At 44.9% G+C, this 13,110-nt stretch overlaps 6 protein-coding genes across 6 annotated transcripts; 3 read left to right on the top strand and 3 right to left on the bottom strand.

Annotated features, from left to right (window-relative positions):
• Nucleotides 1–1,833: 1,833 nt before the first annotated feature.
• N7529_009047 (uncharacterized protein) lies at nt 1,834–3,325 on the bottom strand (the record flags this gene model as incomplete). The annotated part of the gene is made up of 3 exons (XM_057244574.1): nt 1,834–2,201; nt 2,257–2,866; nt 2,927–3,325. 3 exons carry the CDS (start codon nt 3,323–3,325, stop codon nt 1,834–1,836), a joined length of 1,377 nt encoding a protein of 458 aa, XP_057096112.1.
• Nucleotides 3,326–4,011: 686 nt separating this feature from the next.
• On the bottom strand, nt 4,012–4,776 carry N7529_009046 (uncharacterized protein; the record flags this gene model as incomplete). Its single annotated transcript, XM_057244573.1, has 2 exons — nt 4,012–4,384; nt 4,742–4,776. 2 exons carry the CDS (start codon nt 4,774–4,776, stop codon nt 4,012–4,014), a joined length of 408 nt encoding a protein of 135 aa, XP_057096111.1.
• A 43-nt stretch (nt 4,777–4,819) lies between these two features.
• Nucleotides 4,820–5,059, bottom strand: N7529_009045 (uncharacterized protein; the record flags this gene model as incomplete). Its single annotated transcript, XM_057244572.1, has 1 exon — nt 4,820–5,059. One exon carries the CDS (start codon nt 5,057–5,059, stop codon nt 4,820–4,822), a length of 240 nt encoding a protein of 79 aa, XP_057096110.1.
• Nucleotides 5,060–7,407: 2,348 nt separating this feature from the next.
• On the top strand, nt 7,408–7,602 carry N7529_009044 (uncharacterized protein; the record flags this gene model as incomplete). Its single annotated transcript, XM_057244571.1, has 1 exon — nt 7,408–7,602. The coding sequence occupies one exon, from the start codon at nt 7,408–7,410 to the stop codon at nt 7,600–7,602; it is 195 nt and encodes a 64-aa protein (XP_057096109.1).
• A 661-nt stretch (nt 7,603–8,263) lies between these two features.
• Nucleotides 8,264–9,418, top strand: N7529_009043 (putative alkaline lipase; the record flags this gene model as incomplete). The annotated part of the gene is made up of 5 exons (XM_057244570.1): nt 8,264–8,536; nt 8,584–8,647; nt 8,701–9,071; nt 9,128–9,172; nt 9,269–9,418. 5 exons carry the CDS (start codon nt 8,264–8,266, stop codon nt 9,416–9,418), a joined length of 903 nt encoding a protein of 300 aa, XP_057096108.1.
• A 705-nt stretch (nt 9,419–10,123) lies between these two features.
• On the top strand, nt 10,124–11,138 carry N7529_009042 (BTB/POZ domain-containing protein; the record flags this gene model as incomplete). Its single annotated transcript, XM_057244569.1, has 3 exons — nt 10,124–10,266; nt 10,335–10,481; nt 10,532–11,138. The coding sequence occupies 3 exons, from the start codon at nt 10,124–10,126 to the stop codon at nt 11,136–11,138; spliced, it is 897 nt and encodes a 298-aa protein (XP_057096107.1).
• Between the last annotated feature and the right edge of the window lie 1,972 nt (nt 11,139–13,110).

Below are 13,110 nucleotides of genomic sequence, written 5' to 3'. Positions count from 1 at the left end.
TTAATTGACAAAGGAAAAGTCAAAAAAACATGTTTAGGACAGTATAAGTTGTTTCAAGGTAAAAGAATGTGTAGGGTGGGCTCCACAGCCATTCGCCGATACTCGAGACTTTGCGCCCTGTTGAGTGAGTATATGAGAGAGGATGAGGCAGTCAACTACTAAACCAGATATAAGAGAGGGGGATAAATATGACAAGATGACTTGGTTGCATTATGTGCACGCGTTGTCAACACGCCCTACCTGCCGTGAAAGCCCGAGTAGGCACCCGAAACAAGGCTCGGGCGCTACTTAATGGTTGGTAGGGTTCGGGGGCTCGAGTAGCCGCCGCCTAACAAATATGGTGTGGTGAGAATATCACCTGGATACGCATTCACTTACGATTTAACCAAATTCTACGATAAAAATTTCCAAGGCTAGCATAGATTATTCTGCCTTTCGAGGGCTCTATAGCGCTCGATTCTGGGTAGGCATTGGTATTTCTTTATATATGTTAGGCTACGGAGTAAACATGCTCCTCGGGCCTTTTTCCAAGTTGAAGTAGATGGAAACGACGATTCCGGTCAGCCATACACATTCGGAGAAACCTGCGTATTGAGGACTGTAACTGATATAATTGAATACGACGTCTTGTTGAATGAGACTCGACGAAATTTGAGGCACGAGAGAAAGAATATGAAAGTATGAACATTTGATGTGTAACTAATGATGTTTGCGGTAACATTGCGATGGGCTCTCGGATCATGAGGTGAGTTAGTGACCGAAGTATCTAACCTGTTCGCTTACCCCGTTACTCTCTCTCTTAATGAGCTCCTTCCCTTGTTTTACTCTAATATCAGCCGCGCTATTAGTAGTTGTTCTCAGGAGTAAATCTAGAGACAACGCAGTCCTACCACGTCGCTATAATTTTGATACTTGGCGGGTAGAGCCTCATAATAAACGCTTTCAACGCAAGACCTATATAACCTCTCATAGTCTCTTCCCTGTCCGGAACCTGCAGACCTCCTCTCAATCACTAGTATATTGTGTACACCGAGCGGTATTTGAACAACGTTTATACTCCATACGTATGCTACATACTGAATTTTGGTACGGTAGCCAGAATGAAATAGCACGAATCGATAATCCTTTTGAAGTGCTAAGGAAGACTTTGGCTGTGTCCACTATGGGTGGGAATTATGCGAGCCTAGCCTTGGACTTGTCTGGCTTCTCTTGTTTTCTTCTTCTTTCTTACCAGAAAGTGCTGTATAGTATTCCTGTTTCTTGCGAAACGTAGGCGTCGGCAACTTAATCCCGGTATGTCTCCATGGTAATTTAGTTTGATTTCCCATAACTACGAGAAAAATACTATAAATGTTCACTGGGATTATACCACTAGTGTGAGCAGATTTTCCCAGGGGTACATAGTAAACTACTCACGTATGTATGTAGTAAATTATACAACCAATAAACGCATAGTGACAGGCCATTTAGCTTCGGCGACAAGCCATTGGAAACCCAATCGTTACCTAGAATTATACATATTTTATTCCATATCGAGCTATGTTACGATCCAAAAGAGCGAAGATCATGATTGAGAGGCTGGGTGAATCTACTACCAAATTCTGCCCTAAGGCTTGGGCAATGCACGAATTGTACTAGATTGGAGAAAACAATTATCGCAAGTAGATGAGAAAGTATGAAACAAACAACCTATAGGTTCCAATTAAGATCTCTTAGAATCCGGGCCCCCCACTTGAGGCCAAGGTTCCTTGGATTATCCGACCGCAAACCTTGGTACGCCGTGGAAACAACATCGGGTATAACAAAATCATTTCAGTAGTTCAAGTCCTCGGTTTAAGTCCCCGGGTAGGGGGAAACAGTATTAATGACAGGTTCTGTCTTGGCCCGACCGAAGATGGAGAGTCGAGATTTCGACCGGGCGGGCATTGGCGGCTTTTGAGAAATTTCGCTCTGAGCATCCACTGGAGTAGGAGTTCCCGAAGGACCTGCGCGGGCCTCTTCTACCTTTCTGACTCCTTCGCGAATCTCCTCGGCAGAGGCTCCTTGGGGTGCTGTGGTTGTCAATGTCTCGGTAGGGCGAATGAGTCCCTCCGAGGTGTCTTGATTGAGCTTTGTGATCTCTTCCTCCGTTACCAAACGTTCGTTTTCGAGACGAACCTCACGTCCACGCTTGTGGCAATACCACAAAACAAACAAAAGAACTAGAGAAAGTTCCAGTCAGCTAAGCTATATTCGGCGAGATACAGTTTTACTTACTGAACAGTGCTAATGACCAGAGCACATTCATCCCCAACACGGCAGGGAACCGAGCCCGCAAGAACGCCATGATTGAGCGCAGCATACCCACCAATGCAGCGGGCTTCGAGACAAGTTCCTTCAGGCTTGGAATGTTGAGGCCCATCTTTTCAGCGGCCGCAGCTGCTTTGCCCACATTTTCCATGTTGACGCCACTCTTGCCAGCGCGATCGGCAGCAACCGCGAGCATCTCTGGCGCCAACGTCTCGGTCCAACGCTCGGGAAGCTTCTCGATAAGTTTCTGCATGGGGCCGGGAAGCTTTGTGTATGTATCTTGCAGTTGACGGTTTCCGTTAGTAAGGAGCATTTCCAAATCATGATAAGCAGTTGGGACTCCATTGATCAGGTCCTTGAAGATAAGCTTGAACTTGCGCAAAAGCTCTTGTGTTTCCTCGCTGACTGAGAAGACGCGGTTATTGTCCGCGGCCAGATTTAGTCTTTCGAGAATATCTGTCATGTCTTCTGCATCTTTATCTTTATCTGCGTCCTTTCCACTGGCCAAGGCATCTGATGCACTCGTAGAAGTCGAGGTATCGATTTGAGATGCTTCAGCGGAGCTAGCATCCTTGCCCTGTTTATAGACGTCCGTTTGTTAGCATAAATGAAGTATTGCGTAGGCGTCTTGGCCTACCTTATTCTTTTTCCAAAACATGGCACTCCAACGTTTGTTTTTTTGTGGCGCCTTCAAAGTTTTCGAATTCAGTGTTTCTGATCCCGATACATTTGGCTCAGATCCTTTCCGCTGTTGCCTTCCCTCCTCGCCGAGCTCCTTGCCAAACTCCTCCACTGGCGATGTAGGCAGTGGGATGTTCTCGGCTTGTTCGCTCATCGCAGGGGTTTGAGATTCTCTAGCAAGGCTTTCGGCTTGGATTTGATCGATCTCATCCGCTGGGAGAGGTACGGATCCTGGATGGGCGGTAACTTCCCGAAAATAAGCTTCATCCTCGGGGGTCAGGACAGGCTTCGGCGTGCTGATCATCTGAGAGGAACGCCGCCGGCCTTTAAGCTGGTTCAAGTATTGCATGGCCATTTTGACTGGTTACAGGATGACGAAAATAGTTGTATGAAGACTGAACCTTTTTCGTCGACTAGATCTGGGGCGCGAAAAAAAGTAGGCTGAAACGAGGCGGGCGCGTGCAGAAGGTAAGGGGATGCGCGCTATGTGTCTTTCGTGATATATCGACTTTTCCAGCCACTTGGTGATATGTCAGATAAAAGACTCGATCACCGGATCCTGCAGCTCTCAAATTCGCATAATGACAGATACCAAGCTGTATTTTGTTCACATGCGTTGTTCCTCGTGATGATGATATCACCTGTGGCTGTGCCATATGGGGCCCCGCAAGTGCCACAGCTGCGCCACATAATCAACGGCACCGCCACATTACATACAAAGTGTAATTATCTGGAGAGAGTTTCCTTGATAATTAGTATTCATAGCTATTGAAAATTATCTATTGCTACGATATTAACGCCTCATGATATCGGCTAGATATCGATTTAGACTCTGTCTACAAGTGAGTTGGGAAAGAATATGTTCGATGATGACATGGTTCATGTTTGGAGCTAACATTTTGGGTGATGTGTTCTCTCTTATGGAATATGAAGATATTGATAGATTAAATGGTCATATTTGTGACCACTTGCAAGTCGAGACGACGGGAAATAATTCAAATCAGGGTGTGAACGTCGGATCTGCCTCTTCGAAGAGCCGCGTCACCGCCGTTTAATGATGGGATAACCCATAATGACATCATGCAACCCTGTGTTTAAGATTTCTTCTTGGATGATTCCATTAGTGGTTCTCCATTCCATCACGGACCCAGCGGCCCCCAGGTCTCTCTTGGAGTCGAGCTTCTTTTGTTCGCCATCATAAGTGATGCCAGTGGACACCGAGGCATTGAAAGCATGCCGAAATAGCAGTTCAGAATGATGCCATGGGATATTGTAGTCATCCTCCGCGTGAATTATCGTAAATCGGTATTTCTTTCCATTGGTGACAGAATTGGCACTGTCCCTGCCACTCGATACGTTGAGACAAGCATCGCAACGTCTACGAATGGGCCAACGAGAACTATGCCCGCGAAAACTATTTGTGGATCTTGGATGGCAAGCTGTGTGCATATTTCAATGCTGACGGCTGTTCGTTCCCATGGATTGACTGAACACTAAAATTCGGGATGGAGGGATTCCGGCAAAGTTTATTGCCCAGTCCATCACCGCAAGGGCCTGTTTCGGATGGCGAACCGCTGCTTTCTCCAAACCCACGGTGATCAAACGTGAGAACATGGGTTTTTCCGGGGTTGCCTGCGGATAGTGCTTGATAATTAGGGACTCTATATCCTGAGGCTACGATTCCCCCGGCGCCGTGCATGTCGAGAATGAGCCGAGCACCAGGGTCATCTCGTAACAACTGAAACACGAATCGAGACTCGATATTCTACACTAAACCGACTGACTCATCAAGAAGATCCAGTTCATGCTTTCGATACAATTCTACGGGAAGAATATGCCAAGCGTAAAGTCATTCACCGTCTGTGGTGTTGATAGAGAAAGGGGTCACTTGGCTTTTTAGGAATCCAAATGGTTCAGGAACATTCAGGTCCTTGAACCATGCCATCTGGATGGTGTGAAGATAAGCGACATTTGATTGGAAGGTCGAGGTGGTCAGCAAGCCAAGGAGGATTGCATATAGGACGACTGCGAATGCAACAAGGATTGACGCATACTTGAAAAATGTTCCATCTATTTCACTGGATGTCATAGTGATTTAGGCGAGCGTCAAATACAAGTAAGATTTTTTTGTATCCCAAGATAAGACAGATGTGTCAAATCTCTTATGAATCACATAGATTTTATTATGAACAATAAAACTCAAGGAAATAACAGTATCCTAATAAATAAACTCAGTCCTAAATCGGTTGAGATCAGATACATGTAACATCAGCGGCTATCCTTGCGGTTTGATTGGATACAATTAGTTAATATGCGGTTTAGGGCTCGACGTCCTTGTTTTCCATTATGATTTGTCCCGCGAGTTTCTTGTTCTAAAAACAAACATTTCCTCTTTTGCCCATAATTGATCATTAGTTTTCTAGTCTTGCGTCTGTTTTTATGCATGCCTTGTTACTAAGATCTTTTTAAACATACTGCAACCTCTCCTCTTCCATCTAGCAATTGAAGATTCAAACCAACTAACTCTTTCCATATCGTTAGAAGGGTTTATACCGAGCGTTTCTAGTGTCCTGGTCATGTAGATGTTAGTATTGCTATTCACTCTAAAGGCTCATCAAAAAAAGTGGTGAATTCGAAAACTCTTCGACATGTTGTGACTACGGCACCAAAGGCCTTTTCAGCTGCGGAAGAGCCCGCACAACATGACGCTTGAACCAGTATGGCGTCTTAGTATAGAGTTATGTGCGAGTTGTTAGTTGTCACAGGCTCAAAGCGATAGTGAATGTGGAAAGGACAAGCTCCATTGATCTACGTGGACCGAGTGAGGTTAAAGTAGACATATTTCCTAGATAATTTTAGTTCAAGCCCCACATCACAAAACATTTCTGGTTACCCGTCGGGCGCTCGGGTTTGCTTCCAAGGTTCATTGAGCGAACCATCGAACGTACATCACACCAATGTGTGCTTCCAAGGTTTCGTTCGCTGAAGATCAGAGCTAATGCTCGAAAAAAGGCAAAAAAACCAACTCAAGTAATAGTCAGTGGCTGCGCCGGGCCCGGCAAGACCTGGTCTCCTTCTTCTCGGTCTATGTACTCATATTTGACGCACAGAATTGACTTGCGCAGATAAACTTGGGGGAAAATCTAAGTTAGTATCCAGCGTGATAAACGCCGTCCCAACTTGGAAGATCACCAGGGTCGGGTACCAGATGGCCTTTTTGTGTCGCGTCTATCCGCACATGCACGGACCATTCAACCTGTCTCGCGGCTGCCTTTGAGCGCCACACAAGTGTGTTCTATACTGATGCCAAATCACGAGTGCCAAAGTAATGGACGAATGATTCATTCCAACAGGGAGAAGTCACAGTAGGTATTGTTGGCTTTTGATAGCATATTCATGAAACATCAACCGGTTTACTGACCATTCTCAAAAGAACTTCAAGTTAGTCGTGACCCGTGGGATCTTTAGACATGTTCTGCAGGTGAAGAACGCGATCAGGGCTTGGTATCACTGCGGGTCTTTGTAATCGCTTAGGCAGACAGGCGACTTTGGTGAATGACCGACATAGGGAAGAAGATCCTTGTGGAGGCCGAAATGTCGACACCATTCCCCGTGATGTAGCAGTAATAAGTTCCTAGTGGTCTCCAAATTCCAAAACATTTCCATTTATTGGAGCATTTTTTAATCAATTTGGTAAAGTTACTCATGTATCAAGTAAGCTTCACATTAACAAGCTTTTGATACGAAGCTGAAACCTGGTCAATGCTGCCTCGTCCCAATTTACATTACAACAAAAGCACCTGGGCACCAACCTAATCATCAATGTATTTTCAAATGATTTTTATATCTCACACCCCGTTAATCCCCGATGTCTTCAATAGAAAACCTTTTCCTGTCCCTCCGGACAGGCATCGATACTAGCACCCGCTACTAATCGCTCTACAAAGTGCCCAGGTACTCAGCATTACATATTGTTGCTACTTGTGACCAATAAGAAAGGGAAAATATTATCGAGGGTTGCATGTTTTCAATCCTTGTAAAGTTCTATACATCAAAAGTTCCTACGAGAAGCAACCCCGCAAAGCCAAGCACCTCGGCCCCAACTGCCGAATGTTTAAGTGCCGATGCCTTTAAATCAAACATTAAGATTTTATATTGGTGCGCTGGGGCCACCGGGGAGGTTCTCCGTTACCAGAAAGCTCAAACGTGGCGTACGAAATGCATACTCGGACACACTCGGGATGATATCCAGGTCCATAATTTCACCGTCTGCAATGTAACGTGGCGTGTCAAGGGTCGTAGAGTTGAGAAGGTTGTTTAGGGCCAAGGATCAGAGACCAGGTAATCTGACTATCAAAATGGTCAATCGATCGTAGTCAGCATGAATAGCTAATACGGTGAACTGGTCAATACGATAGAGCAAAAATCCCGCCCAAAATGACCCTATCTAACGTTTTCGAAAACTTCGGATGCTTCAATTCAATTACCGATCTCATCGATCACCTGTGCTTCGTTGAAATTCTATTGGCCTCCGCTGAAGATTCTTGGTTCTTCGCATTCGGTGATGATCAACAGTCCGAACTTTGGTATATTAGAACCGAGGCTATTGAAGCCGAATCAGTCTCCAGATGACCTATACACCGATATAGCGCCAACAACGCTTTCCCCGCATATACTCAAGTGGCTAGCTTGATTGCCAAGGCGCCACTAGTCGCCTGCATATTCTCAGCATAAGCCTTGTCGAGTTTCCCCATCATTACTCATCACCAAATTTGACTCCCCATTCGCATTTCGCATGTTTGTTCCCATATCTGCAATACAGCTTAGAAGCCGATTGATGTCTTTTAATCCGATTGGCAAAAGAATTCCCAAATACAAGTCATGTGTGAAGTTTTAAGAACAAAAACGGCAGGGTTCTACTAGTTTTAAGTCTACTGTTACCATTATAGCCGCCTAATCAAGGAGATACCAAGAACGCCAGAACGGGGCTTCCCCCAAATGGGTATGAGTGCATCTGCAACGCAACGCATTGCACTCTTTTCGTCTCGTTCAACTCGCTATCCAGAATCAACTCTGATGCACAGACACTGTCGTATTTCCCTCGGTATATGTTCAGAATGTATGATGAAATTGAGGCGGGGAACCGAGGTGTTCAGAGTATATAAAGAGCAAGCTGACCAGCTCTAATTTTTCTCTATTCATCTCAAAATCCCAGGCAGATAACTCGATTAGCTCGCAATCTTGCAGCAGAAATCCCCACAGCGCTCCGAAAACCTGCTATATACGTTTCAAGATGATGTTTTCCAGACAGAATTTGGTAGTGGCAATTTGTTTGATTGCTCAAGCCGTTGCTATCCCAATTCTGGAGCCAAGAGCAACTGTGGGTAAGTACATACTTGGACAAGTATCAAAACCAACAGTGGTTGACAATGATAAAGCCATATCTGCCTTTCCCGATCTTCAGCGCGCGGCAAAACTCTCTTCTGCGGCCTATTCAGGCTGTATTGGAAAGGCATTTGACGTTTCTATCACCAAAACAATATACGATGCCCTCACAGATACCAATGTGGGTTCTCGCATGTCATTACTCTGTTTAGTATACTAATTTTCTAGGGATATGTTGGCTATTCCGACAGCAAGAAAACAATCGCGGTTGTGATGAGAGGATCTACCACCGGTGAGCTTTTGTGATGTTGATACTGTTGCATTCCACAGCACTTACTGAATTAGTCACCGACATTTTGAACGATGTCGACACTACTCTCGTTACACCTTCCCTGTCAGGTGTGAGCTTCCCATCCGGAGTGAAAATCATGAGCGGAGTCAACCGACCTTGGTCTGCTGTGCATGATTCTGTCATTTCGGAAGTGAAGAGACTGGTTGCCAAATACCCAACATACACTTTGGAGGCCACTGGTCATTCGCTTGGTGGTGCTCTTACGTATATTTCGCACGTGGCTCTGGCACAGAACTTTCCAGGAAAGCAATTGACCAGCAACGCTCTTGCTGCTTTTCCTATTGGCAACTCGGCTTGGGCCAGTTTTGCCGGCTCACAAAGTGGTACCTTGAACCGTGGAAACAATATTGCCGACGGCGTTCCTGTGAGCTTTGATTGAAACTTTAGAACGTCGAGATACCTCGCTAACCTCATATATAGAACATGTACGTCAGCGGTATTTACAATTTTGAGCACTACGGAACAGTAAGTAATACTATCCAGTTTTAAGATACTGTGTATCAAGACCTAGGTATTGGATCATCAAAGTATCATGGCTTACTGACCATTACCACGAAATAGGAATACTACAGCTCTGGATTGGCAACAACCTGCCTTAAGTGCCAGGGAGAGCGCGATCTTGCTTGCTCGGCAGGAAATCTTATGTATGGTGTTACTGCTGGCCATTTCCAAAGCTTTGGTATCGGCTTAGGCCTTGCTGGTTGCTTTTGAGCGACGGACCAGTGAGACCTAGTATCGTCACATCAAATTGCATGGGTTGTTCATATAGTTTACTTCCAAGATTGCTTCTGATGTGAGCAAAGGGAACAATGAGTCGGTTTTCTTCGTGGCTGGTTGGTCATTCAACATAATCAACACCATGTAAGAAACTAACGTTAGGAATGTACATTTTTTCTTTGAACCTATAAGTAGTTGCTGTAACGGAGAGCAGCCGTAATTCTGAGCCATTATTTGGTTATGTTGACATATATCGAGTTTGTGTCTCGTATCAAGCACGTTTACTACGGTCAGGTTGATACAATCACATTAGCGCTGTCATAAGCAGATTTCTAAACGAACCACCGACCAGATGGTAAATACACCTCGAATCAATCAACAGGTGACTTCGTATCTGGTCACATTTGATATCACCTGACCACCCACATTTAAACCCCCTCTTCCCTTTCTTCTCGCCCTTTCTTCTTTCTTTCCACGCCTGCCGGAGTCGATAAATTTTCGCCTAGAGAATCCATACAGATTCTCGAATGCAAAGTCATCCCAGAACTGTATATTCCTTGTCTTTTGACTAAGACTCGGGGATATCAGTTTCTGTGGAGAGCTTCCGAGACTCACATGCTTCGTGTGCATGATCAGCAGCGTCAATCAGTCTTTCTCTCGACCAACTCAAATCATTCCTTCTAATAAATAAAGGTTTCAATGTTGCTTTTTGCCGATATGTTCAAACGCTCATTCGTATCCAAGGACCGGGCGGGAAAGACCGTCAAGGTTGCCAGAAAGAAGTACACCGAGCAGGCAAAAGAAAAGATGAAGCAGAAAGCAGAAAGTTCCTCGATCGGAAGGTAGCATTCTCTATTATTGCTTTAATTTTAACTTTGGTAGGCATCAATATAACTCACACGTTGTACAGTCCTCTTACGAGCCCCATCATAACAATAATTGTGGGTCGGGATCGACGTTTGTTCGCCGCCCATGAGGATGTACTTTCTGTATCATCGTACTTTAGCTCTGCTCTTGAGCTGGAGAACGGCGAGAAGCAACTGAACTTACCTGAAGAGTGAGATGAGTTTCCATTACTAGCTTAATCAAAGCTCATGATTTTTGCAGAGAGCCCGAGATTCTGTCCTGCGTTCTCGAGTTTTTGTACAAGGGCGATTATTTCCCCCGCTTGCTTCATGGCAAGCGTCGACACTCTTGGTCTCTCGAAAACGCCGAGGATATCAACGAAACCGGTGGCCGCGGGTCGAGTGAGGCGACAATGTTCCACTCTGGAGTTGGAGATATTGTTCTCCGGGACACGGTGGTATACTGTGCTGCCGAGAAGTACGACTTGGAAGGACTCAAGCGCCTAGCTCTTCGAAAGCAGGGGTTGCAAAGTGGAATTCCAGCCGATGTCATTCTGCGATCCGCTCGATATGCATATGACCACACTCCCGAATCCGATTCCCGACTGCGCGCTCATTATCTGGCTCTAATAATCCGGAGTCGAAAGACTTTCAAGCAAAGCGGGACACTACAGATGGAAATGGAGAAAGGTGGCACGTTGTTTTTTGACCTGTTTGTGGCAATGTGCAACCACATGGACGACCTTTCAGCGCTGCGGTATGATTCATTCCCTATCTTGATTCCACCTTCGCCCTCGCCCTTTCCCTCACCCTCTTCTTCGCTCTACTCCCCTACCATGGACGCTCCTTTACATCATCAGTCCATTTAAGTGCTTATGCCATTTCTATTAGCACAACACGATCGCCGAGGTTCTTCTAAGCGGTTCTAACATTTCCTTTGTGATGGATCAAGCGACATACATCATGAAATGAAACAAGTCGGATAGGTAACTTCCGACCCGAATGGCATTTTGATGATGTACTTGCCCTGGTCTGCAATTTTGGTTTCACGGCAGATTGACCTTCGCTTCTCCCGAGGTTGGCCGCCCATTTTGGTTCGAATACGACCCTAAACCTTTTAATTGGATATCTGGCTTATGTTGGTTGACGTGTGTTAAACTACTCCACAATCCTTGTCCTCGAGACGATGTATGCTTAACATACCGTTTGGTTGCTTGCAATCTTCTTTTCTGATTTGGATATCTCGCCATTCTGATTTTGTCTTTGCACCACAACTCGGTAGTATTTTGCTACCGGATCACTTACTACTGGCCAGCGTGCCTATGGGGATGAGAAACAGAAATTGAGAAATTCGGCCACCTCAAACATGCTAGCCAAAGTGTAATTTTCCAAAACGTAGGATTTTTTGATGAAACGTGTATTCGGTGAGATAACTACTCAGTTTACTTTTCCGCTTATAGATCCCAAATTATCCTCACTCTTCAAATATCTTGATGATCATTTCTCCGTTGTCGGTTCGATGACGGCTCGAGTCCCCTCTCTCTTCTATTTACCTTGCTTCTCTCAGCTAGTTCAATTTGACCTTACGGCCCATGTCTCTAGACAGTCCAGTTCGTTGGTTAACCTTATCTAATGTTAACACAAAGCCCTAGTTTGGATTCACTTAATCATCCCAAGATCTATAGTTATAGGGTATATCTACGGGCTCAATGGTGTATGGCGTAATGATAAGGCAGATAATCGAGTATTCAAACAATGTTACAAAGTTATAGAACAATATCATAAATCTTTCGAGAAATTTTCTCGGCACCTAATTGCATTCCACTCTGATTCTCAAATCTTATCTATCCCCATTCAAACTACTTCCCATCGAATCTTTGACTACTGTTCACTTTAGTATCAAGATTGTGTTTATCTACTGCCGGCTCATCTGATTATTGAGCCCAATTCTTCTTCGGTCGACGATTTCCTTTTCAGCTCAAAACCGCGATACGTTTACCTTGTCGCCGACCTTTTCAGAAACGCCAGTCGTGACTCGTAAGCCCCATTTTCTATAGAATAACTTTGCCGTCAACCCCAGTGGTCAACCCCAGTGGTCAACCCTACTCGCTCTTTCTCTCTGCCGATTCATTTCGGCCATATCTAGCTCTTTACGATCTTGTCACTTTCCAATTGCTCGAATCCTGCTTGAATCGTGCATTCTGCTTTATTCCCATAGATCTCATCGGCAATCATGTCTTCTCTTTACAATGTTTTTATCTTCTTTACATATCACCTAGGTCGATTGATTTCTAGCCCCACTCTTCAAAAAGCGACGTGGAATCACCCATCTTCCCCTAAAGCAAACGCATAGTTCACATCAATTGACGTGCCTTCATACATCAGCGACTATTGCTTTTGCCAATCGCAGCGCAACGTCTCATCTTCTTCTATCCCATCCAACTTAAGCCATCATTTGCCCAATCGCAAAACACAAGCCAGATTAACCAACTCCTCTTGCTCGATTACATCTCTCACTACGCCTTTTGTGGTTACGGTCTAACGTGAACCCAAGCTGTTGATATCGTCCTTTGGCAGGTCCAAACTTTCTCATCTTCAACAGTCTATCTTTCAGTTTTTGCACCGAACGCAGCGTCTAAATTAACTGATCACTGGTGAGACTCATCTTCCTTTTCATGCAATCTTGCTACTATTCCTCTTTCGGGGGCTTTGAAAGCCTTGATTCACTGACAAGCCTACGGATCACGATTTCAGCGAGATCTCAACGTACTCTCAGTGAGTGATACACATCTATCTCTTCCCGTGTGGAGATAATCATCTCATATGACCGTTTCAGTCAAT

Source organism: Penicillium soppii, assembly GCF_028829465.1.
Source record: "Penicillium soppii strain IBT 18220 chromosome Unknown utg000006l, whole genome shotgun sequence".
Lineage (NCBI taxonomy): Eukaryota > Fungi > Ascomycota > Eurotiomycetes > Eurotiales > Aspergillaceae > Penicillium > Penicillium soppii.
The sequence above is the reverse complement of the archived record's forward strand: the minus strand, read 5'-3'. Positions and strand labels throughout refer to the sequence as shown.